The sequence below is a fragment of the Acomys minous genome, assembly GCF_964271855.1.
Source record: "Acomys minous genome assembly, chromosome: 7".
Taxonomy (NCBI): domain Eukaryota; kingdom Metazoa; phylum Chordata; class Mammalia; order Rodentia; family Muridae; genus Acomys; species Acomys minous.
Genome location: NC_140488.1, coordinates 1974519 through 2001857, shown reverse-complemented (window position 1 = coordinate 2001857; position 27339 = coordinate 1974519). Strand labels below are relative to the sequence as shown.

The 27339-nt window shown below is 47.4% G+C and overlaps 1 protein-coding gene across 1 annotated transcript; it reads right to left on the bottom strand.

Annotated features, from left to right (window-relative positions):
* Positions 1-17171: 17171 nt before the first annotated feature.
* LOC311601587 (large ribosomal subunit protein eL39-like) lies at positions 17172-17324 on the bottom strand (the record flags this gene model as incomplete). Its single annotated transcript, XM_084789112.1, has 1 exon — positions 17172-17324. One exon carries the CDS (start codon positions 17322-17324, stop codon positions 17172-17174), a length of 153 nt encoding a protein of 50 aa, XP_084645238.1.
* Positions 17325-27339: the final 10015 nt, after the last annotated feature.

Below are 27339 nucleotides of genomic sequence, written 5' to 3'. Positions count from 1 at the left end.
GGCTTGTTCCCCTTTGTTGTCATGGCAACCGCCATGTCAAGGGGGTCAGGGTGGGGGACATTCTCTCCTAGTAGCCATTTCTCTGTGGAAATCAGGAAGTACTAATCCACCCAGGAGGCTGACTGTTCACTTACATCCCTGTCACCTAGCTCCCCTCCCCACCCCCTGCAGCTGCAAGCATGAAAAGAAGTAAGCGTGCATGTGCAAGGACCACAGAAGGTGATGCTGCCATTCCAGGATGCTGGGCCTTTGACCACAGAGGGTCTGAGACCAGGCAAGACAAGAGATGACAGTTCTGCTCTGCCTCCTGTAAGGTCAGGGGCCATGTCTCAGAAGTACACCTTTTTACCTGCCAGAACTCAGAAGGCAGGCTTGTTGTTTCTCCAGATGCAAATGAGTGTTCTAGGTCACTTGGCAGAAAATGTGGAGGAGCATGAACCTGCACAGGATGGAGAGCAGCTCAGGGATTCAGGTGGCAGCAGCATCAAAAGATCCATCTTGAATCTCAAACAGGAAGGGGGGGCGGATCAAACTTCAAATGGCAGGAAGCTTTGGGAGCCTCAAAGCGTACCCCCAGTGACATATTTCCTCCATCACTGCCACACCTCCCAAACAGTGCCATCTACTAGGAAACAGATATTCAGAAGCCCCAGGCTGTGGATGCTATCTCATTCAAACCAGCACCAGCATCTGCACCAGCACCAGCACCCTATCATCCACCCACCCACAAACACACACAGGGACATCACACACACACACACTCACCACTACCCAATCTCTCTTCTCTTCTCTTCTCTTCTCTTCTCTTCTCTTCTCTTCTCTTCCCTCTTTCTCTCTCTCTCTCTCTCTCTCTCTCTCTCTCTCTCTCTCTCTCTCTCTCTCTCTGTGTGTCTGTCTCTCTCTCTGTCTATGTCTGTCTCTCTCTGTCTCTGTCTGTCTGTCTGTCTCTCCTACCTCCCTCCCTCCCTCCCCTCCCCCCTGCTCCAACAGGCACACAGGAATATGTCTTCCATAGGCTACTGCTGTATGCAGCCATCCCTGCACCCAGTGACATGTTTTCTTACAGGATTAGATGACACCAGCTTGGGAAGTTCGCCTCTTCCGGTTTTTTCTGTTCTGCCCATGGCACATCCAGTGATCCTTACAGACAGTGACTTTTGTCTGACCGATTTCACTGAAAATGCTTCGAACGTTCCTGGACTGGCTGTGCTTTTCTTTCTTAAGGTGGGATAGTATTCTGTTGTATGGATGCACCCCGCTTGGTGTATGTCTTTAGCATGAAGGGGTAATTTGGGCCTTTGCCCCTGTGCTTGGGGCTGCTGTGAGCTTTCACATACCTATATTGGCTAAAATGCCTCTTCTATTCAGGGGGTGGCCCCTATACTTAGGGGTGCAGTAGCCTTGTGATGGGGTGTTGTCATGGGCCTCTCTTACACTCTGCAGCAGACAAATCCCTAAAGGGCTGCCTGGGAAAGCTTTGTGGAGGTTCTAGGGACTCCTAGGAGTGGGCAGGACAGCAGAGTGTGTGCTCCTGCAGAGACCAGGGACTTTCCACATGGCTCTTTCAGTATCTCAGACTCTGAAGGGGCCCACACTTGCACCTGTGAGGGCATTGAACTCAGGGAGCAGAGACCTTCAGGAACTTTCTGCAGGTCCTAGGTGAGCCCCCAGTTTATGGAAGCACACCCGACAGGGTTGGATATGGAGGACATGGCAGTGGGAGCTGGGGCAAAGGAGGTAGGAGGTTCACCAGATGGAACAGCATTGCCCAGGTCCACAGAGAGCAGGCATGATTTACCCTAAGGTAGAATGCTTTCCAGGAGCGAGGGATGCCTGGGAAGACACACCCCCGAGCCTCCCGCAAGGAGAAAGAGGGTCTCTGGGATTGTGGTGAGCTATGTCTGTCCCTGTAAGTGAGCGAGTAGGTATTAGGACCCAGGATAGTCCCCGAGGCCAAGGTCAGGAGCCTGAATTCCACCTCAGAGTGGAGGAGGCCAGCAAGGGTGGTGTGGGAAAGCTTTGATACAATGCAGGGGGTGAACAGAGTGGGCAGGAAGGCTTCTGTGCTGGCAGAAGGCCTAGGGCTCTGCCACAGGGCCCTTGCTGACGTGCTCGCGCACAGAGACACTCATCCACGTCCACACTTCCACAGTTGGGCCTACATAAAGCACATCCATGTGTGTCTGGGGTCTTTCCAGGCCATGAGAGCGCAATTTCCTGATCAGGCAGGCATGATTGCAGGTGGACCTAACCAAGGAAAAGGAATGAGTGGATGGGCACACGCATATGCACGTGCTTTTCCACAGAGGCCTGATACTTTTCAAAGTGAGGACTGACTAGCTGTGACCACTCTCGTGAGGGGAAGCAGGGTTCCGGGCAAACTTGGTGAGGTGTGTTCCTCCACGTGAGTGACCACGTATTAGGACTCAGGATATGTTCCTGAGGTGACAGGGCACAGGATACTTTCCTCAGGTGACAGGACTCAGAATACTTTCCTCAAGTCACATCTGGCGCCCAAATGCCACACACCGAGTGGCCTAGGCCTCAGGACGACAGTCTAGGAGCATTTTCTGGGGGACTCAGCGAGGGAGAGGAGGGGACCAGGCAGCAAGTATTGCTTGGGGAAATGGTTGGGACAATCTACATGGCCCACTCTGAGGTCTTTGGGCACGCCAGATGTTCTCTCAATCCACATGTCTGAGAGGAGAGGAGAGACCTGTGGGTTTTTCATGTCCCTTGCAAGCCTTAACAGGGCTGGGCTGTTTCCTGCTGAGGCATGTGCAACCCCAAGCCCCTAGACACACATGCATGATTGCCAGGTGAGCCTCACCATGGAACAAGGAGTGGCCAGTCTCTGGCATGCACACGCATTTTCTACCATGTCGTAACACTTCCACAAGTGCCTTCTCACTAGCTGTGACCACCCTCTAGGGTAAGAGGAGTTTTGGGGTCTTGCTGTGATGTGGGGTTCCCAGGCATAAAGACAAAGTCTCTGGAGACCCAGGGTAGTTCACTTCCAGAAGTGGCATCTAGCTAGCTGTGAGCACCCTGGAGGATAAGAGGGTAGTGGGGAGATTTCTGTGAGGTACATGTCCCTAGAGGTGGGACTGATGTCCTGACCCACTGTAGAGAGATGGGGCAGAATGTGACTGCTCCTGGTGGGCTACTGATGTGACTGTCCGGCCTCCTCCTTGCTCCAGGACTAGCGCCAGGGCACATGGCTGCAGGCTGTGGAGTTCTGATCCCTGTGTCCATTGCAGTCGTGAAATTCTTCTCGGTGTCTTTACTGCCCGTTCACATCAAGAGTCCTGTCCGGCCCAGGAAGGTCCCAGCCGTGTCGACCAAGGATCTAGAAGGTCATGCAGAGAAGTGCCAAGCGCCCAAGAGTAGATGGGACTCTCCCATGAGATGACTCTCAGAACTGTGACCCAGTCACGCCTGGTGACACCTGATATGGGGCATATAGGGCTGGGGACAACAGGGGGGACATCCCACTACTCCTGGGCAGGTGGAACACTGGGGCAGTGGGGAGGAGCGGTGGAGAGACGGCACAAGGTTAATCTGACACTGACCTCTGGCACTCAAGCGTGCGCTGTATTTCAGTACACACCTGACATTCTTTCGCTGTGCTGTGTGGCAGAGATGCAAGGCTCTCAGAGCCATTGGTCCCAGCCCACATGTCTCTTGAAGAAGCCTGTGGGTCAGAGGGAATATCCCTGTGACCCTGGTACAAATGAGTGTCCCCCACACTCGCACCGAGCTAAGTCTCCACTGTGTCTAGTGGAGAGCCATGGGGACATGAGGTCCTGGGGGGATGCTTTAGAACCACTGGTGGCCACAGGCAACCAGCTGTAGAGTGAAGCTGTTTCCTGTGTGGGCTGATGAGAGCAGCACATTTCATTTACAAAGGGTTGCCCTTTCTTTCGATGCAGCAGACAACCCAGCAGATGATATCAGTGAGATGGGCAGCTGTTCCTCAGGGGCAGATGAGCAAGAGGCCAGGTGATGTCTTAAAGGAACATGGGCCTGTCTGTGCCATGGGGTAGTTTCAGTGTGGTCATGTGCAGGCACAGAAAGAAAGATTTAGGCCTTTGTTGGAGAATGGATCCAAGTGGAGACCGTGGTTCTAAGCCACACAAGGCAGCATCAAAGAGACCGCTGTCACCTGTTCTCTGTCACTTGAGCATCCTAGACTACAGATAGGCCCACACAATGATACAACCTGAACTCAGAGGGGAGACTGGGAAGAGGCAGGCAATACGCAGTTGAGGAGAAGCCTTGGGGGCCAGGGGTTAGAGGCAGACTCTGGAGTTTGCACATGGTCACATGGCATGAAAGTCGAGGAGACACCGTCTGGGTGATACAGGAGGCATAGCAGGTGGGTACTGAGGAAGGACAGCATGCAGGACCTTGGGTGGGTACACCTTTATGGAACCCCATGCCACCATAGGGTGAATGGGTTCCGGTAAACAGTCAGTATAAAAACCCCTACACTGCCCGAACGGGACACAAAGCCACTGCCTGAGGAGAGGAGACACTCCCCTGGAGCTGTCTGCACTTGGCAGGGAACAACACCCTGGATGAGGTTGTCACAAGTTGCCCAACACGCAGCCTGGGGTGGGTTTCCTGGGGTTACAGCTGAATTTCTGTCACCTATGTCCATAAGGTAACCCTTACCCGTGTGCCCCTAAAAATCTGCAGTGACCTCGCTGGCCCATGGTGACAGTGTGATGAAAGGAATAAAAGCAGTGACATAAAGAGAGGAAATCCCGACTTCCCTCCACATGAGCTCTTGGCTCTCCCATACAGCATGGCTCCCCTAGCCTTCAAGGCAAGCTTGGGATGTTTGTCCGCAATCAAGGGTTCTGTGTGGGTTTTTCCACAGGGAGTCCATTCAGAATAGGATACAAGATGTCAAAGGTATGCCTGAGCAGATCCTGGCGGGCCCAGGACTTTCTTGTCAACCCCACAGCCTATGTGTGCATGGTGAGAACGTGGTCACTGAGAGCCTGTGGGACTCACGTGACAGTTATGTCTCTCAGAGGATGTTTTCGAAGGCTAAATTGCCATTTGGCCTTCAGGGGCTACCTTTAACTTAACATTGAAGTAGCTGCTGTGAGTAGGGGAATGCTGTAGCTGTGGGCAAGGTGGTGGGGAGAGCTCCCTTCTTCCTGCACTGCTGAGGAGTGGGTGTCAGTAGAGATGAAGGGCCAGCAGGGAAAGCTCTGCTCCTTAACTTACTGTGCAGGTGGCACTCTGCATTTCAACAGCTGTTTTCCCAGTTGTGAATTAAGTCTTATTCTTTTCCTGGCTATCCCAAGTTGTTCTCTTCCAGGAACCCCTGCCAGAGGAGGGCATGGAAAAACAGCCTTTAGTCTGTACGTACATATGAGCCTGTCAGGGGATGCTGAAGGCAGCCCACCAGGGACCTGGAGGAAAAATGTGGTCGTATGCAAACTCCATACATGTCACACTGGTTTTTGTTGTTGTTTTTTTTTTTTGTCCTCCTCCGTACCCAAGTCACTGGGTCACATGCCCCTCAAGCCAGGGCACCTTTGATTCACTCGTATAGGCGGCCCTAAGACAGCATTAGTAGAGAGGCATCGTCAGTTCTTAGCCAGCGTGCACAGTGTGCGAGGATGTCTGGCAGCATCGCTCTTTCTGATGCAGAAGAGCTGCTTGGGTGGGTGCTGAAGTTGTCTACGCAATTCTTTGTCAGCGGTGGTTGTCAGTCAAGCACGATGCCCCATCACGACGCACTTAGGAAGTGGAGGCAGGAGAATTAGGAACTTTAGGTTGGCCTCAGTCACCTATCAAGCTTGAGACCAGCCTGAGCTACACAAGATCGTGCCAAAAAAAAAAAAAAAAAAAGCAAACAAGAGCCAGTTGGACCACACATCTGTACTTACTGGCATTGCCATGTAGGGGACCTGTCCAGGATGAGAAAGCACTTCTTCCTCTGGATGTTTGATTTAAAGTGATCACCATTTCCTTTCTGGTCTAGGTGACACTACCCGGTCCCTCGTGGCAATGAGGAAGCAGTTTGAAAAGGACACTTGCTAACAGAACACACCCTTACTTCACACGGTGGGTCTGTAAAAGCTGAAGACACATTGACCCTTTCTCAACCTGTGGGGAAAGTAATTAGCTTTGAAATTCATGATCATATTCTATTTGGAATATTTTCCTCATACAGGAGGAATGCGAGGGTTTGTTTAACCCGGGAAACTGATGGCCATTTGTGGACACTGTTCTAGCACCTACTGGAAATTGCCTTAGGAAGGAGAATGCACATTCCGCATCATATTGATGAGTTAGGGACTTCTGGTGACATTTTGGTATTCAAGTGGATGAAGGAGTTGTGTAAATTAGCGTCTCTGGAGAATCTCCTTCTGGCTTTCTTTGCATCCTTTCCATTGGACAGGCTAGTGAAGCAAGCAATAGGAGAGGGGAGCTTTTGTTTCCTTGCCTGTTGAGTGTTTGGCAGTCTTCCGGTACTAGCATTATCCTTGATATCCGTGGGGTCCTGTATTTCATCATCTACTCAGGACATGTGGGGGCTGAAGAAGCTGGTAGAGGATTAACCGTCTTTGACTAGAGGGTTGTCTACTGGCAAGTGTGCCCTGGCTGTAGCTCCAGGTCCTAAGTGACCTTGGCACCCACCTACACTTCCAGGAGTCAGAGCAGCCCTTCAGTGGGAAGTCTTTTTGGCAATCTCCTTAAAATGCACTCTGGAATATCTGTCTTCTAATATGATCTGGACAGCTCCACTGAAGTGCACGGTGTATTGGGGGTAAATTAACTTGTTTTGGGGAAGCTAACAAGAAGGATGCATGAGTATGCCCCAGTGAGTACCCTAGTGAATATCCCTAGCGCCCGTGGGCAGCCCAGGCTGATAACATGGTGAGTAGTACCCTAGTGAATATCCCTAGCGCCCGTGTGCAACCCAGGCTGATAACATCCCACATGTGCTTATAATCCCAGAGGTGTGAGGGTAGAGACACAAGGATCCCTGTGGCTTGTGGGAGGGCGAGCAGAGCCAAATTGGCAAGCCCCATGCCTGATGGAGAGACCCTGCCTCCAAGAGGAATGAGGCGAGCAGTCCAGGAAGGCGCACAAACAGTGGATCCAGGGCATACATGGCAACTAGTACATGTGAAGGAAGTTACTTTCAGATTTTTGTGCTCTCCAGTCTCCACACTGTAGCACACATACACGTGCACAGGAAAGTAATACTTTTCAAGACCGTGAGAGCCACCTACACACACCTGGTCCTTTAGGAAGAGGTTAAGAAAGCGCGGCTCTGATGCAGCTGAATGATGCTTGGGAACTGGCTCAAAGAACCCACCGGAAAGGTTTGCTTCTAACTGTGAGTGCTCCACGTGAGCAGCACCAGAGAGAGACCCCTGGGCCTCTCTGGCTTCCCAGGGGGTCCCTGCCCTTGTGCCCTGTGCTCTTCTGCCTCTCTCACTCTCTTGATCTCCCTCTGGCTCTTCACTCAACCTTTCTCTCTCCTTTCCTAGTCCTCAGCTCTTGAGGGATTGCTGTCCTGAAACAGGGACTTTCCCTCTTCCACATTCCCCTGTGGTCTTCCTTCTTAATTCTCCCTGCTTCCCCCGTGTCCTTGGCAAACACCCAGCCCCCAGAGCTTCCCTGGCTGCTTCTGGGATAGTCTTCCCTCCTCCCAGTGCATCAGCTTCCCCTGGAGTGACCCCTGTCCCCTGGCCATGCTTTGCTTCTGCTCTTTGCCCAGATGGCTCCCTGTGCCTTGTCCTCACTCAGGAAAACCTATGTTTTCACCAATGCAAGTCACCACCTGTGCCCTTTTCAGCCACGTGCCCAGCAAGCTCCCCTCCCATAAACCTGTTTTTGGCCAGCATGCATGTGGCCTCTTCCTAAGCTCCTCTGTCCCTGGGGATAGGGCAGAGACAGGGCAGGCATTTTGCAATTTCTGGACAGAAGGTGACAGACACAGTTGTTTTCTCCTCTGGATCTGCTGCTGTGGTGTTCTTTGAGAGATCAGAGGAGATTGAGCCCTCACTCCAGTTTTTCTTAGCTTGAAAGGTCATGCAGTTGCATGCTGCGTCTTCTCTGTGAAAGCAACATCCCCACTGGCAGGGTGGATGAATGGCTCCTCCCCCCGGGAAACCTTGGGGTGTCTCCAACATGGGCCTGTCTGTGCCTCTTTTCCCATGTCTGCTCCGTGTGGCCTTTAACTGCTCGCCCAACCATTTTCTGAGATTTGCACCTCAGCTGTTCTCGTCCCACAGCGATTCTGTGTTCAGACGTGGCACTGGAACTTTTTGTGGGGTGGCCATGCAGATGCACACAAGGTCACCACAGTTCTTAACTTTGAACTCATCACAAGCATCTTTTGGCTCTGCAAAGTCGTTACTTTTATGATTATATGAGGTGAGGTGTCAAGTCCGGGCTTCATAGGGCGAAGTAAAGAAGGAAATCTCCAAGGCGCAGGACAGAGTTCTCATGGAAACCGTAAGACCTGTGTCTGGAACTCTGTGTCTCTCGGCCTGGCTTCCTATTGGCAGAGATGTGATAATGATTCTCTACATCTCCATTTTCTACCAGCAAGAGCTGTGTCCCTTGTTGAAACCTGCCTTCAGTCCCTGATCCTTGACCCCTCTGAAGAAACCATCTGAAGCTCACTGTCTGTAGAAGTCAGGGCAGCCAAGGCCGTAGGTGGTGGGATGCTTCAGGTGCAGGCAGGCTAGGTTACATCTTGTTCACCTCTATTGGGGGGGGAGGGAGCCTCCTTGTCAGACCTTGCTGACCATCCAAGGACTAATCCTGAGTTGTGATCCTAGATGAGCCTAGGCCCCACATGCTGCCACTGTTCTGTCTGCATCCCTAACCTGACTGCCTCTGCTCCCTGGTCTCCTAGGCAAAGGCCATCGCTCTGACCCAGCTGGCCCAGGCTGGCCCAGACTGCTTCAGAGACAGGAGGTGCATTGTGCGGAGCATGCCTCACACAGGTCCTCCTCCTCTTCCTCCAGAGAGGCCTGTCAGTCCTCCTCTGCCATCCCTGCCTGCCGTCCACACCTGGCCCCACACCACTGTGTTCCTGCTGCTAAGCCAGCCTCACCTTCTGCCCCTACTCCCACATCATCCCCGAAGGAAAAGTTAGGGACACCAGCCTGTACGTGGGTCACCCTCACCCCACCACCTCCCCATCCCCTCCTGCCTGAATTCCACCCCTCTTTCCTCCCACTAGGGCCACCTCACACTCGGGCCCCTCACCTTCCACTCCCACCTCCTGCCCCAAAGAAAAGCTAGGGACACCAGTCTGTGGGTCACCCAGAACCATTCCCAGCGAATGTGTTTCTTCAGCCAGGCCCAACCCACCCTCTGCCCTCACCTTCTAATCTCACCTCCTGCCCCAAGGAAAAGCTAGGGAAACCAGTGTGTGGGTCCCCCAGGAGTACTCCCACCCCCTGTATTCCTTCAACTGGGCCCAACTCACCCTTGCCCCCCCCTTTCTACTCCTAACTCCTGCACAAAGGAAAAGCTAGGGACACCATCCAGTGGGCCACCCAGCAGGACTCCCACCCCCTGTGTTCCATCAACTAAGCCCACACTGCACCCTCCTCCCCCACTATCACCTCCTGCCCTGGCTACTCCTGTGGGCCTCAGGCGGGGCCACCTGGGAGATGGTGATGGATTGGAGCAGTTGTCCAAGCAGGGCGTTGCTGTAGACAGCGGCCTCCAGCAGCTGCGGGGTGATGAGCCTCTGGGCGCCTCGGCGTTGGGCCTCATCTCTCGCCTGCTCCAGTAGACTGCGCACCAGGAACTCCAGGATGGCGGTCAGGAAGATGGGCGCCGTTTCGCTCAGCCACGGGCCACGGCGGCCCTCCCGAAGATGGTGCTCCACCAGGCTCGTGAGCCATGGCTGCCCTCCCGAAGATGGTGCTCCACCAGGCTCACTGACATGGTCAGCTGGGCTCTGGAGGTGCGGGAGCGGCGAGACGAAGCCCCTCGAGGACGGCTGGTCTGCATGGCCCGGGGCATGCTGTCCTCCGAATGAGACCTCACAGGTCCGCTGGGCTCCACCTGGCTGCTGCGCTCGCTCCGCTGGGCTGTTGGGCTGTGGGCCTCAAGGGAGGGACACGGATGGATGATGCCAAGGTCCGATGGTCCTCCTCTGCTCCTGGTGGCGCGTCCTAGTGACCTCTCTCTCACTGGTCGCAGGCCGCTCCTGCTCCCGCGCCCGTGCTCACGCCTGCGCTCGTGCTGATGATGCGGCAAGGTTCCTGGCATGCCCTCGCTGGCTGCACCGAGGTCCCCTTGACACCTCTGTCGCCAGAGGAGTCTTCTAGGAAATAAGATGCCTGCCGGGGGTGGGGGGAAAGGGGTGCGGGGCGGCGGGTGGGATGGCTGGTGCGAGGAAGGGGGAGGGCGGCAACTCAGTGTTGCCCTGGAGAACCAATCCACTTCCGGCTTCTATGGTACTTTCCCCGCCCCTACCCACGAAGCATGGGCTCCCTTTCCCTCTCCCCAGTACCCCTGGCTCCTCTGCAGACCTGAGGGCGTTCCCCCGGCTTTGCGTGTGGAGACTCAAACCCAGCGCCCCGAGCAAGTGTCCCACACCAAGCTACAGCTTTGCGGGTCTCCGGTGCCCCGGAGACACTAATCTGCTTTCTGCCATGGCGGCTCGTGCCCGAGCTGGACAGCTCCTGCAGGCAGATTCACTTGGTAATGGGTAGCCTTTTTGTTTATTTATTTATTTTTTTTACATATAGTATGGCTTGAATACTTTTTTAAAATGGAGCCTGAGTTTCCATGGGAGGTTAAGTCCAGGTTCTTATAGATTAGAACAGGTTGGTAGCCTGTAGGCCGGAGAAGGTGAGGACATGCCCTGAGTAGGTCAGCCTGGTTCCTTCACCTAACTGGAAACAAGAAAGTGTCCCAGACCTAATAACACAAATAATACCAAAAACAAGCCAGGAAATAAAGTGGATGTTCTGAAAGCCAGCAACTTCCAGTCAACTAAGGCCACACCACAAAGCATCAGGGCCTGACTTTAAAGGCAAAGCTATGTTCATCCTTTTTCATGGATTAGTTAGGGGCGGCTGAATGATGCAGGGACTAAGGCAACGCAAATCTGAGAAGCCTAAAGGATCCCTCCTTACACAGCACGAAGCTTTTCTCTAGTGAAATTAGATTAGAAAATCTTATTTCTACGTGCTAATCTCCAGTGGCAAGCCTGAGAGCAGGCAAGGGGAAGAATCCAAGAATCATGAGTAAAAGGTGTTTGTGGTGACCTCAAAGACTCAGACACAGAGAAGGAGCAGCTAAGAACATCCCACACTCCAAATAACCTAGGGGTTTGTCAACACCCAGTAGGTCTAAAGGGGCTAGGAAGAAGTTAGCTCAAGGGATTCTCAAATTTTTCTTTCAGAACGAATGCTGGACATTTCACTGATGAGAAACGCAAGGAAGAATAGAATAAAGATTCAGAGAGATGATAATAGTGGCAAACAGTGACACCTCCCAACACACACACACACACACACACACACACACACACACACACACACACACACGCGTGCGCACAAAGGAGAGGGAGAAGAGCACTTGGAGAACAAAAAACAAGCTATCGTCATGGCAGGGTTCTCAAAGTCAACAGAAGAGGGCGCACTCCATATGTGAATGAAGTCAATCAGCTTGTGCTATGCTGTTCTTCCTCAAGAGCAGGAAAACAAATTTCACTTCATGTGAAAATGAACTAACAGAAATCAAAGGCAAATTTCATGCAAAGTACTAACAGGGGAAAGAAATGAGAACAGAATAACACCCTCCTAGACTCCCTCATTTTAAACCAGGATAAAGTCATTAATAAAATAACCGAAATTGAGTGTGGTTATCGCACACATGTAATCTCAGATGCTCTGCAGGCTCAGTCACAAGGATAAGACATCCAAAGCTTGGCCAGGCAACAGTGAGACTATTTATCAAAAATTAAAAGCATAGTAATAGCCTAATAAAAATAATCACCCCTGTCCTGCACCCCTCTTCTGACGACCTTGCTGTCCCACAGTTGGCTCCAGTCTCTCCTCAAAGCCACCACAGGCCAGTCCACTAGCACTTGGGCCATTGCCTGCCTCAAGCACATCTTCTTTGCCATAAGCCAAAAGGCATCCCATGCTGACTGGTGAAGATCATCAGGGGCTCCGAGCAGAAGGGATTATTCATGATGGCCGGGAACTTCCTTTGGGCTTCAGACAAGTACCTGAAGCAGTACCACACTAACGCATGGGATGGGCTCAGTGTGCTAAAGCCAGGCAGAGTGATGCGGAGAGAGACCAATCCAGCTGAGTCTAAGCCAGGCACCATTCAAAGAGATTTCTAAATTCAATTTGGCAGCAATTCAGTAAAAACTACGGAGAAAAAAATAAGTGTGTGGTTTAAACCTGAAGAGCTGACTGACTACACGTCTTGTGTTCATGACTAGGACTACGGGTAAAAGTAGATAAACCAGGTCCTTTCTAGCATTATTAATAGTCACTGAAGAGATGGATCATCTTTTCTAAAACATACTCACCAGTAAAGTCTAAATGACAGTTGAGATGCCCAGCTTCTGCTGAAAATGGAGATAAAGAGGAAGCGACAGAGCAGATCTGTTCAGCACTATTAGGTACTTTGTCTTGACCAAAAGGAAAAACAACCACCATGACAACAGACCCTAAGTACGACTTTGTGATTAGAAGAAGAAAAGTATGTAGAACAGGGAATGGTATGAACAATGGGTCAGTCTGGACTGAAAGTAGAAAGAAATGAGAAAAGATATATAACCAAATGAGAGAAAAAGAAAGAGAGAGGCAGAGTTTCTAACAAAAATAGAAGTAAAATTGTCTAGGGAAACAATGTGGATGGATAGGAAAGGGGAGGGTTTGCTTGGCATACGATATGTACAGGTAAGAAAGGGCTGGAGACATAGCTCAGCGGTGCAAGGCTCTGGCTTCCATCATCAGTACCAAAACATGAAGGAACAACACAAATCAGCATCATAAGATTACAGAATTGGGTAATTGATTTAAAAAGTAATTGTAGGTGAAATTTAAAGTTTTTTTTTAAAGTTTTCAGTATATAAGAATAAATTTAAAAGACCTATAAGTGACTGTGGTGGCTTGAATAACAATGGCCCCTCATAAACTCATGTGGTTTGAATGCTTGGCTCATAAAGAGTGGCAAAATTAGGAGGTGTGGCCTTTTTCCAACTTATTGTTCTAAGTTTTATGTAAGTTTTATTCTAGTTCCAGCATTTGTTAAGTACACAAACTTACTTTGCCGTCCTGAGTATAAATCGGAGTAAGTGTGAATATAAGTTAGAGTAGGTGTGGCCTTGTTGGAGGAAGTGCATCACTGTTTAGGCGATCTTGGAGGTTTCCTATGCTCAAGCTACACTCAGTGTGGCACACAGTCTCCTTCCTGCTGCATGCAGATCCAGATGTAGAAGCTCTCTCAGCTCCTTCTCCAGCGCCATGTCTGCCTGCACACTGCCATGCTTCCCGCCATGACAATAATGGACTAAACCTCTGAAACTGTAAGCCAGTCCCAATTAAATGTTTTCCTTTATACGAGTTGCCCCGATCCTGGTTTCTCTTCATAGCAATAGAAACCTTAACTAAGACAGTGATCAACACAACACATAATGCCCCAAAAGAGACAGAGGTCTAGGGAGATAGCTTGCTGGGTAAGAGCACTGGTCTCTCTTGTCAAGGATCCTGGTTTGATTCCCAGAACCCACAGGGCAGTTTACAACCATCTGTAACTCCAGTTTTGAGGGATCCAACATTCTCTTCTGGGCTCCATAAGCACAGAGCATGCACACAGGCAAATACTTATGCACATATTGGTTTTTTTTTTTCAGGACAAGGTTTCTCTGTGTAGCCTTCACTGGCCTGGACTCATTTTGTAGACCCGGTTGACATTGAACTCACAGAGATCCGCCTGTCTCTGCCTCCCGAGTGCTAGAATTAAATACATGTGCCACTGCTCAACATTGTTTGTTCCTTTGTTTAATGAAACAGATGAAGAAAACAGGTTGCACATTTAAAACAAAATGGCAAAGAGAAGAAAAGGACTTGCGAAAGATGGCAAATATAAAAGGTAGACAAAAAAAAAATCCATGCTGCATATAATACACATCTCCAAAGATAGAAAGTAAAGCGAGTGAAAAAACAAACACGAAAAGGTTTAATTCAATGAAACCTTACTGTGGGGTTCAAAATCTGAGAGAACTAGCTCAGAACAAACAAAACCAAATTGTGTCTTAGTGATGAACTTTTAAAAAAAGTTCTGGCTTTGTAGCCAAAGAGGTTAAGTGTGTAATGGAAAGAAAATTAAATTCTCCTTAAAGTGTCCAAAAGCAGTGCTCTTGGACAGAATGGAATTTAAAAAAAACAGGCATGAGGGATGGGGGTGAGAGATCATAGCAAAGGATTTAAAGTCCTTCAAAGTGTGAATGCAGCAAAGCTTTGTGGACATGCACAAACTTGCAGAATGGCGATGCCATGACACCTTTCTTAGGAATCCGTACAAGAATATTCTTCAAGAAAACAGAATGGCTGGAAGGAGTTTGGGAAAGTGAAAGCTTCCTTGAATCAACAAGTTCCAGGCTATTGAGGAAGTTTAGTGTACATCCATCAGAGTAGCTCTATACAACACATCCTAGAAGGAATAAAGAGCAAGAAAAGGCCAGGCGTGCAAAGACCATGTACACGATCCTTTCATTACTGTGGTGGAAGGTTACCTTTGTTATTATTATTTATTATTATTATTTGTTGTAAGTTATATTCCAATTTCTATATGTTTGCTAAGTACATGAACTTACTCTACAAACATGAATATAAATTAGAATCATCTCTGAAGGCTACAAGATAGCTTAATCCTTCAAGTGTGCATGTGATTCCTAGAAGCCTAAAAAAAGTGATAAATGCAACAACCTAGAACCTCTGAAGCACTCAGATTGTTCTAGAAATTATATTCCCCACTTTTAAAAAGCATTTGAAAGAAAACCAGCAAGAGTTCCCTGGGAAAAGTGATTTCAAATCAGGAGGAAAAAACAGCAGAAAGCAAGTAGAAACAAACAAAAAGAAACAGCAGGTAAACAAAAGCCCCAAAATGGCTAGGGTTTTTTCCCTCTTACATTTATCTTTTATGCATATGATATGAGTGTATTCCCTGCATATATGTATGTGCATCACATGTGTGCCTGGTGACTGTGGAGGTCAAGAAAGGGAATTAGATCTCCTAGAACTGGAGTTACAGTGAGACACAATGTGGCCGCTGGGAACTAAACTAAGGTCCTCTGCAAAAGCAACAACTGCTCTTTACTGCTGAGCATCTCTCTAGCAGCCAGCAATGGCTAGTTCAGAAGTCTTGGGAGATCACCTAAAGGAGCTCCTCATATATGAGCCATCTCCGCCAAATAGGAATTGCAATGCAATTAAATAAATAGATGTGTGTAAGTCTACAAGTTCAAAATGATAAAAGGTGGCTTTTGGGGAGTTACTAGATGATAGAAAAGCTATACTTTGTTTTGAAAATTAGCAAATAAATGGAAAACTTCTAACTTGTGTCCAGTTCCCACACTTTGGACCGCCAGAATAAAATGCCATGAACAAGGTGGCCTGGAAACAACAGAAATACATCTCACAGTTTGGAGGCTTGAAAAGGCCAAAATCAATGTAATCAATGTGTCAGTAGATTATGAAGAGTGGTGCAAGTTTTATAGATGACACATATACCTATGGCCTCATGACAGAAGGCTTGCCATCCCCAATCTCTTAATCCATTCATGAGGGTTCCATCCTCAGGATCTCATCACATTTTAAGTTCACAGCCTCTAACACCATCAAGGAAGTAACCAGGTTACAACCAATGAATAATGGATAATAACTGGTGGCTGAAAGGTATCAGGGAGCGTGGGTACGGACATGGTGGGGAGGAATGTGTTGGCGACTCAACCAAAATCATGTATGTATGAAATCCATGTACTTTCCTATCCCATTTACTCTATTACTTTTGCTATCCCCTCACTTAAAACCTCTTTGCTATTTCCCTACCTCACAAGACATTTTCTACTTTTCTGGCCTCTCTCCACACTTACTCTCATATAAATACCCCATATAACAATTAGAATCTAGGATTTGCATATGAGTGAGAATATGTGATATTTATGTCTTTCTGGATCTGGGTTTCTTAACTCAGTACAATATTTTTCCAGTATATTTTTTCTGCAAGTTTCATGATTTCTTTTTTCTTTCTAGCTGAATAGAATTCTATTGTGGAATATAATGCATTTTCATTACTCAGTCATTCATTGATGGATATCTATGCTATTTCCTGCCTAATGTGAAGAGAGCAGTGATGCACACAGACATGCAATCATCTATGTGGTGGGATATGGAGCCCTTTGGATTTGTGCCTAGGAGAGTTATAGCTGGGTTATGGAGAGGTTATGCATGCTGCTTTTACACAGAATGCACTTCGCTAAGGTAAATATTCCTCCTATGTCACTGATACTGGAGTTAATGCAAAAGGTCCAGCTCTAGAGAGTCGTAAGAATGGATCCATCTCCAAAAGTCATTCAAAGAGAGGCAAGCCAAGTGTGACGGTGCACTCTCAGCTAAATGGGACTCTAGGACAGGAAGATTGTAAGTGCAAGGCTTGCCTAGGCTCCTAGGCTACAGAGTGAGTTCCAGACCAGCCTTGACAACTTAGAGACTGTGTCACAAAATACAAAGTGAAAATGTAGCTGCAAGTGTAACTTGGTGTTAGAGCATTTGCCTAGCATATGCAAAGCCTCATTTTCCCCTCCAACATGCGGGGGTTGAGATACTAAGGTGGTGAAGGCAGGAAAGGAGCTTTATTCAAAGTGTAACCACATGGCAGAGAACAGAAAAGAGATTTTTTCCTCTTTTTTCCTGCCTTCTTTTCTATTATGAAACAGGGCTCCAAAAACTGGCTTCTAACTTAATATGTAACTAAAGGTAATTTTTTTTGAAATGCTCTACATTTTATTACTGGACAAACCACACCCCCAATTTAGACATGACCAAGTGTCCAGGTTAAAAACGCTGAGCTCCATCTGGTAGGATGGATTGATGACCATGACTCAGAATAAAGCCTCAGTCTTGCTGCTGTGTGCATCCTTAGAGTTCCAGCTTTGTTCTCCTCCAGTGTCTTCTCTTGGAGTTGTACCTGATTTTGTTACCAGTTTTCATCCGAATCCATTGAGGAATAGGACTATGCTTTTGTTTCTTGGTCAGGAATTGCTTGATTCTGAAAGTCTTGTGAGAAGGCATGACGAGAAGCCGAGTCTGATGCACAGTGTGCGATGGTGGAGGAAAGGAAAAGAGGAGGTCCCAGCCAGAAGAACACTACTAAAGATAATATTAAACTTCTGGTCCTCCTGCCTCTACCTCCCAAGTATTAGGATTACAGGCATGGGCCACAGTCCTCAGCTTGGGCTGAGGGGTATGTAGGTGGGACTGCGAGGGAGGAGGGGCTGCTGTCACGATGTAAAATGTGCAGCATACTCCTGTTCTGAGAAGGAGAGGTGTGGTACCTATACTAGGTTCTTGATTATGCCTGGAATTAACTAAAACCCCAAATGGCTGTGCATACCTGGGAGGAATTTGGTGCTTAATTGGCTCATTTGCTACAGAGCATGGAGGTAGGAAGAGACTCTTTTAATCTGGATCTTTTGAGCTGGGAAAGCTGACCTGTAATCTGGGCCACACCTTCTGCTGTAAACCTATATAAGGTCATGGAAAAGGGAAATTTTCTGTACTTTTCTGCTTCCTTCTGTCCTTGCTTGCAAGTCCATTCCTTCACTGTAGTTAGAGCCTACTTCTTTGGGATTCTTGTGTATACTGAAAACCAGCTGTGAGACTCCGCCTCCTGGACAGAGCAAATATTGGATTCTTGGGCCTTCCACATACTGTGAGTTCAAGGGCCAGCCTGGTCTACAAAATGAGTCCAGGACAGCCAAGGTTACCCAGAGAAACCCTGCCTCAAAAAACCCAAAAACAAAAATTAAAACAAACAAACAAACAAAAAACGGTTAACTAGAAAGCATTGATCAGGTAACAAATCTATTGAGTTAGGGTAGGGAGGCTGGGCTTGGAATAAAGGCCACCAGCCAACTCCTCCACTGTTGTTGGGCTGCAGAAGCTCTAAAGCCTTCCTACACACCATAGCAACTTAAAGAGACTCCGCATTTCTGAAAATCCAAGGGCAGTACTGAGGCTGATGTTCCCACCTCTCTAACTCCTCTGCAGTCACATCGTCAACACTGATCCAGCAGGGCCCTGTTGCTGAAGAGCTTCCCTTGTCTGTGTGTTTTAGGATATCTCTTTCTTCATATCTGGAATGCCGTTTCCTGTAGTCACCCAAGGGACACCCTCCACATATTCCTACACAATACAGTCTGTCCTTAATCTATCCTCCCTGGCGACCTTGACATTCTCTTGCTACTGTAGTGACAATGAGCTCCATTTTTGTGAAGACTTAGGATTGTTTTTATCTAGTCTCTGTGATGAATTATTGCTTTTCCATGAGAAGTGACCTTGCCCTATTTATTTTTTATGGCAAATGAGAAATAGAAGCTTGTAGAAATGATTCATAAATTCCATGTTCCTCCACAGTCCTGGAACTGATTATGGTTTAACCCGAGTCTTGAGCATTCTGGTGGTCCACCCACGTTCCTGCCTAGTGTTCACAAACCAGCAGTATCATATAAGACATAGGAGGTGACGAGAATCCACAGATGCAAACTTCACAGTTAATGATGACAGTTACTGAGAACAGGTCAGTATGCACGAAACCTAGCAAGTATGGAGTAACAATGCAGTTCTCAAGGAGTTCTGGAGAGCCCTGAGCAGTTCTTGTGACCTTTTGAGGTAGAGTCCAGAAAACCAATTATATCTTCAGAGTGAGGCAAATACGGTTTTGTCTTTTGTTTTCTCCTTCTTTCTCAAGGGCATAAAGGAATGTTCTAGAGATTATCTAAGTGTGGTAGCCTGAACTCAGAAATGGCAATGAAAAACCAACTATCTTCTCAGACATCCAAAGGAATCAAAAATGTAAAAGGGAACTAAGGAAATGGCTCAGCTTGTAAAGTGAAGATTCCAAGTGTCAACCTTGGGCTTCCACATGCATATGCATCCATACATATGTGAATGCACACATACACGTAAACATCAAACATATATACACATGCAAAAATGGAAAAGAATTCTTCTTACTAAAGATCATTTTATATAGTTTCTTTATAAAACATTATTGTGTTAATATATCTTATTAATGACATCTTTAAACAAAAATATTTTTTAAATTCTCATTTTTTTACTTCAGGGGAGTAAATTTTGTAATGTATTAAAACACACACATGAATACATAGCCAGCCTGAAGGGTTCTCAATAATCTATAAGAGAAGCAGTAAGCAGTAAGATCAGGAGTTTGAGGCTAGCCTGGGCTATACTTTTAGGCCTGGCATAGTGGTGCACACCTTTAATCCCAGCACTTGGAAGGAGAGACCGGCAGATCTCTGTGTGTTCCAGGCCAATCTGGTCTGGATAGCAAGTTTCAAGCTATCCAGGGCTACATAGTGAGACCGTGTCTCAATTTAACACCAACAAAACAAGAACGTAAAGGGGTTATGAAACCAAAAGTTTTGATAGGGGTTGTTTTTGAGAATTAGTAAATTACTGTTGCTTAATCTGATGCTTCAAATTGGTGTTGGTAGAGCTGAGTTGGATTTTACTTAAAAATATGTTATAAGCTTAGCCCTGAGGACCTCAAGATTAGACTCTGAAGCTCTTCCGTCAGCGTGAGGCTCGCTGAATAGAATGTGCTGTGCTGTGCTGTGCTGTGCTGTGCTGAACAGGAAGTTCGTGTTGTTTGAGGGAATCTCTGCTCAAAGGACGCAGGATAAGGAGAATAATGTAGACTTCAAAATTTTAGAACTAGTTCAAGCATCTTTGTTCCAGAGGTTTGGGAGGTATATGGAAGAGGAAGAAAATGGCATTTCCAATTCTTTAAAATCTTGAGTGACTATAGGTTACAATGACAGGAAATGCTGCTAGGGAGAAAGGAGTTTAGTTTGTAAATTTAGAGTAACAAAAGGCAAAGTGAGGCAGAAACCATTGCTAGACTTGCATTGTTACAGCCATGAGCCCAGCTGGATACTGTGGGCCACTGAGCCCTACACCTCATGGCCTTAACAGTAATAACACACACACACACACACACACACACACACACGGCCACATGCACTGGCATAGTCCTTGCTTTAAAGGGAACACCTTGCCAACTGTCACCTGGGAGTGGCCCTTCAGCCTTTCTGTGTACCTCTTCTCACTCTCAGTCAGCAAATGTGAGTTGAATCTTCTACCCCAGCTAACCTCTACAATGTCCTCTTTTGTTCCCACTTACTTCCTAGTAGGTAACTGATAATAATCTCCGTAGTATAAGGATATCTGCTCATCTCCATCACGTGTGCCATAGCTCCTTTGCTACACAGCCTCACAGGCATGGCTGTAATCTCAGGCCATGCTGTGTCTCCGGAAAGTCCCTATCTGGAAACTATGTATTCCACTCAGCAGAAGGTTATTCTCTGCTCTGTTATCAAAAACTCTGACCCTTTCTAAATTGCTTCCTAGCTGCTCTCAGCTTATGATTGCAGTGGTTCCCTTAGCAACAGCTGGAGCTGGCAAACCTCTTTTCTAATGCAGACCACTCTAGTGTACTTTTCCACTGAATATGCTTCCACAGCACATTTAAATATAGCCCCCCTCTCTACCTGCTGTGCAAAACCCTTCATTCTTGTTTACCTGTGTGCATTTCCAGCCTAGTGCCTCACTGTCCCTTTCTTTTCTTGCTCTTTGTACCCCCCAGGCCTCTATGCCTTCATGCTGATCCTAGCACTGGACACATCTTTTTTTTTTTTCCTCTGCCACTCCACACTTTCAGGCTAGCCAAGTCTCTGTTTTCAATCTCAAAACAGTCTTTTCAATGACCCTTTGAGTCTTCTAAACTGAGTTTTGTGCCTTTACTGTTGCTCTCAGTCTGGTCCAGTGCCCATCCCCACCTGTGCTAGTTAGTTTTTTGTCAACTTGAAACAAGCTAGAGTCATCTTGGAAGAAGGAACCTCAACTGCAAAAACTGCTTCCATCAAATTGCCCCATAGGCAAGTGTCTGGGGACATTTTATTGATTGGTGTTTGATGTAAGACGGTCCAGCCCACTTTGAGAGGTGTCACACTGAGCAGATGGTCCTGGGTTGTATTTAAAAAGCAATATGTGAGCCAGGCACAGTAGCTGGGAGGCAGAGACAGTCAGATCTCTGTGAGTTCAAGGCTAGACTGGACAAAATGAGTCCAGGACAGCCAGGGCTACACAGAAACCCTGTCTTGAAAAACAAACCAAAAAAAAGCAAGCTGTGTGAGCCATAAATAGTAAGGCAGTAAACGTGACTTCTCCATGCTTCTGATGTAGTTCCTGCCTCCGGGTTCTTGCATTCTTATCACAACAGAAAACAAACTAATACATGGCCGTAGGCAGAGACCATGAACTCCAAAGGACTTCATGCCTTCCTCCTCACCAAAGGGCAAATCAAGCACAAATGTGCACAAAATTCTCAGAAGACCCAGCAGGCAAAGCAAGCTAGGCAAGGGCCATTGGACAACTATTCAAATCCCAAAGCCTCTCAAAGGACAGAGCCTGAGGCTACAGAGCCTTAATGGGAACTGGAAAGCTAGAGTCCCAGGAAAAGGAGGAGCCATAGGAGGACTACAGGCATACAGTGGGGATTGCTACCCAACAAAGGGGAGGACCTTCAATAGCAGGTTGGGCAAGGGTGTTCTTGCCTTCTCGTGCAGCTTCCTCTCACTTCTTCTCTTACATCCTGACTACTACTGTGCGGAGCCTCTTTTGGTTTCCTCTTCAGACTCTCCTGGGTAGCTGGGCTTGGGGAAGTGAGTCTCCCATGATACAGGATGCAGGTTGAGGATATCATGGGGTGCCTCAAGATCAGTGTGTGTGGAACCCTGCTTTTTAAGGTTAAAGTCTGGTGTTTCCCGATAGCCAATGGAGCTTGGTCTATTACGGTAGAGTCCTCTTCTCAGCAGGGTTCTCTCTTCACCTGATCTGGGGACCCTCAGATCTTGTAAGGAACATCACATAGCCCTCAGTGAGATTACAGGTCTGACCCTTTCCTCACATAACATATTCATCAAGCACCTAGGAATTCCTTGAGACACGCCACCCTATGCTAAGGAAATCTTTAATCTTACCTGAAAGCTCTTTCCCAACCACAGGATAATTAAGTACTATGTTCTGCTTCTTGTGACAGGACCCCATGCTACTGCATATAAATGAAGAACTGTACCACTGCATGTAAATCAAGTATCCCTAGCTCTAGTGAACCAAACACATTCAACCTCAAACCCCTCTTCAATGCCACCCAAGGTTTATAAATCCATAATTCAGAAATAAAGGCTGGTGTGCTCGCTCATGCTCAAGACATTCCTCCACCATGACCTTCTGAGACTCCATTTATTCTGTGGAAGAGAGGGCTTCCCTCCTCCGTGGAGAATCACAGCTTTATGCCTGAAGCAGTGATGCCTGAAGCCCACTCCATTGAAGCAAGATCAAGATCATGCTGACCGCCCGCTGGGGCTTTAGCTCACTTCAGTTCACTAGAGCTGCCTTGCAGGGGCATCTGCCCGCATCCTCTGCCATGCTTAGCACAGCAGCTTAACCAAAGAGCTGTAACACTGAGGTATCATCACAAGCCTTTGGAACGCCCGAGTTCCCACTGCCTTCTGATACTGGCAATCTCATTCTAAAAGAGCTAACTGTAACATCCAGTAGAAAACACAATGTCCACCTCCCCCAGCGAGACCTGGAGTCTTATCTAGCACACAAGCCCCTGAGAAAGAAACAAGATCTCTGATCTTGAGGTCTGTCTGTTCTCATCTGAAAGCAAGCAGCTCCTGGGCTAGCCTCTCAGAAATGGAACCCAGGACACTTGCTGGACGCTGAGTGACAGGCTTGCAGAGATTGGAACCCTCTAGGAACAGGAATCAGGACAGCTGAGCTGAACAGATCTGCTCTCTTGCTTCCTCTTTATCCCCATTTTCGGCAGAAGCTGGGCATCTCAACTGTCAGTTAGTGTTAAACAGAGCCACATAGGAGGAGTCAGTCCTCCTGCCTGAGAATAGGCCAGTGGGTATATACACAATGTCCACAAGGCATTACTTAGTCACCCAGGAAAGGCCAGAAAGAAACCCAACCTTGACCAGCACAGCCCTAACTCCCAGCCATACCCAGTCTGTGGGCCATAGGAACACAGATATGGTAGCAAAAAGTGGAGAGATCGTGATCACGACCTCGTGTTCTGTCTTCATTGGGATTTTATTTATATGAAGAGAGACCATGAGCACCGCGGCTCTTACAAAGGACAATGTTTACTTTGAGCTCACCTACATTTAGAGGCTTAGTCCATTGTTATGGCGGGAAGCATGGCAACATGCAGGCAGTCGTGGGGCTGGAGAAGGAGCTGAGGGTTCTTCTACATCTGGATCTGCAGGTAGCAAGAAGAGACTCTATGCCACACTGGGCAGACTTGAACAAATGAGACCTCAAAGCCTGTCCCCACAGTGACACATCTACTCCAACAAGGCCACACCTCCTAATAGTGCCACCCACTATGGGCCAAGCATTCAACATATGAGTCTATGGGGGCCATTACTGTTCAAACCATCACAGGTCCTCACAGGTGGTCACCATAAGCATGTGGCTCATATCCTTCCAGACTGATTCTTGGAGGCTTCAAAAACACACTGGTGTTAGTTGGGAGCCCTGATTCAGAAGCAAACAGTCGCTACCAAGAGAGAGCTTAGCACTATTAGTCACGTGCCAGTGCCTTCCAGCTGTCTCTCCTGGTTTGTCATCCTCAACCAAGTACTTCACGTCCCTTGGCTGTTGATTCCAGGGACTATTACCATTAGTCCAAGTATGCCTAAGACATCTTTCTAAGACATGGGCTGTGGAGGCTGCTATCTTAATGAGCTGTGTACACAAAGTAAAACTTGAGACTTCCTATGCCTCAAGCTCTTTTTTTTTAACTTAAACATATTCTATTTATTCACTTTACATCCCAGTTGTAGCCACCTCCTTCCTCTCCTCCCTGTCCCATGCTCCCTCCATCTTCCCCTTGTCCCCCCTCCCCTACTCCTTAAAAAAGAGCAGCCCCACAACCATCACCAATCCACCCCAGCACATCAAGTCTGAAGAGAATTGTGATGCTGTCCCCCTCCACCTCCCTTCCTAAGAACTCCTCTGAGGACTTTTCTTATTCAGGGCTTTAATTGCTTTAATGAAACACCACCAGCAGCAGAAGCATGCTGCCAGACTGACATAAGGAACTGTGATCAATACATAGTGTACCATGGAAAGTAAAGCCATGGGCAGTGCCATGGAAGGCAAGGCTGGAGAGCCAGCAACAGGATCGCCTTGTGAGGAGCCAGGTGGGTGGGTGGGTGCTAGGACACCTTGATCTTAGACTTTGAGAAGGTCACGGCCCCGTCTTAAACATCACAGTGTGCCCTGGAGCATGACCACAGGTCCCTCGGGTAATTAGTGGGGCTCTGAGCCACAAAGCCTTCTGCAAAGGAATCTGTCCGCTTGAACCCAACATCTAAGCAAAACAAGCAGCCTGCCTCGGGACTGCTTTGCACTGTGCCTGGAGAGCAGCACTTCTGGGGAGGAGCCGGCATATGAAGGCCTATGACATTCAGCTGAGAGTCTGAGCCCGTGTTGGCAGTTTGCTACAGGAAGCCAAAAGTGCTGGGAACTGACTTCTGTGTGCAAGAACAGGATTCTCAGAAGCAAGGCATTACCTCAGGATCCATGAGAAGGGAGTGGGGTTTGGAGGAGGATGACGCCCTTAGAAAGGGCTGTGCGTGAAATGAAGAAGGTTCAAGTAAGGAAATAATCAGACAGCAGAGTGCACCTCCAGATGCACTGCCTTTAAGGACCTGGGCAGCAAGCTTTGGGGGAACTCAGCCCAACCCTTATATGCAGCAAAGTGGCTGGCAGGTATCTGGGCCTCTGTCTTGGTCCATGTTATTCTGAAGTGAAAGAGTGAGAGGGTTGAGGGAGGTCCTCTATGAACAAGTCAAGGGCAAAGGAGAAAGACAGACTATTCGTCCCTTCTGAAGTATCTGCTATGCAGGAAAAGACTGAGCTCTGGGAATGGGCGGACCACCAAGGGCCTGCTGATTCCTGGGGACAAGGGAGGAAACAAGGTTGCCTGGGTATGGTCCTCATCTTGTAACCTCTTTCATACATTTACGCCATAGCACCCAGTCTCAATTATTTTATTGTAGAAGCACAACAGACTAGTAATCTCACCAATTTATTGAATGAAAGACACCAAACAGGAAACAGTTCTAGAAAATACAAACAATTTTTGGAACACTAAGCAAATCATTGGCTACCTAGCCACAGGGGAAGAGAGAAAGAGATTAGAGGGGCTGATGAAACTTTGAGGTCAATATGCTGTTGACTTCATTTAGGTGAAGACTTCATAGTTGCATGTGTGGTTATGAAATCTTACCAAAGTATGGTGCTTGAATCACAGTTTAATTACTACAGTTTAAACATGCAATGTGTTGCATGTCAAAACCCAACACATATGGTTTTATTTTCAAAAGCACACAAGAAAAAGACAAACAATTTCTGGTGCCCCCTATTTTATCACTTCCCCTTGGTGGGGAGGCCCAGCGGACTCACAGAGGAAGGGGAAGCGGGCTATCCAGATGAGACCTGACAGGCTGTGGTCATATGGTGGGGGAGGAGGTCCCCTTCTGTCACAGGTCTAGGGGAGGGGAATAGGGAGGAAGAGGGAGGGAGGAGGGAACGGGAAGATACAAGGGAGGGGATAACAATTAAGATGTAATCTGAATAAGTTATTTGAAAAATCACGATGTGCCAGCTGGATAAGCTAGCATTGCTGGCAATGCAAGACCGTGTTTAAGAATAGCTGGCGGCCTCTCCTGAGTCACAGATTCAGTGTTATAGAGGGCTATCGGATGTGATAAACTGGCCATATTTCTTTTTTTTTTTTTCTACTGGCCATATTTCTATTGGACTGTTAGAAAAATCCTTTGAGTTAAAAATAAAACAGGTGTGTGTGTATGTGTGTGTGTGCGTGTGTGTGTGTTTGTGTGTGTGTGTTTGTGTGTGTGTGTGTGTGTGTGTGTGTGTGTGTGTGTATGAGAAGGAAAGGGGGAGGGAGGAAGAGAGGGAGAGAGGGGGAGGGAGGAAGATAAAAAGAGAAAAAGAGGGGAGAAGAGAGAGAGAGAGAGAGAGAGAGAGAGAGAGAGAGAGAGATGGGGTGGTGAATGAATATGTGTGTATATATGTGTGTGCAAAAAAGAAAAAAAAGACAGCTGTGTAAAATTGAGGAAATGATTTGAGCAAGCACATTACAAAGGAAGGTACAGAAATGAGCACTTCAAACATAAAAACCTATTTAAATGTAATTAGTCATCAAGGAAATGATCACAGAAATCACTTCCCACCCACTTGAATGGATAAAAATAAAGGTTTGCAACCCAAATGTTGATGAAGATGAAAAAGAAAATGAACTCACACATTCCTGGTAGGAGTCTCAGCTGCATATCCACTTTGAAAAACATTCTGGCACTTGCTAATAACACATACAACTACCCTATGACATGGCAAATTCTCCCTCCCAGGTTTTTACTTAAAGAAATGAAAGCATATGTTCACTCAAAAACATACATAACTATTTATATAGTAAATAACAACTCAAATTGGAAATAGCCCATATCATAAGGTAGTGAATGAATCAACTAGCCATTTAATGAAAAAATGACTCAGCAATGAAAGGAAATGGAACATATTTCAACAATATAGAGGAAATTCAAAAATACCAGAGTAAAGGAAAAAATTCAGACAAAAATAGAAGAAAATAGTACATACTATCTGATTCCATTCGCATGCAGTAATAATTACTCAAATAGGCTGTCTAAGGTGAGACAATTTAGAATAGTGGCTTCCCCTGTGGAATTGTGCTGGAAATGAGCTGGAATGGGATGCATGGGAAATTTCCAGATATCTCATAATGGTTTCTGTCTGGATAGGGGGCTTAGGAAAGGTATTTGTCAAAACTTACCATATGGATTTCTACATTTCACTGAATGCAAATTTTGCCTCAAAAAGATAAAGGGACGGTAAAATAAAAAGTTGATCTCTAGCTAATGTTATGCTTGATGAAGTAAAGTGC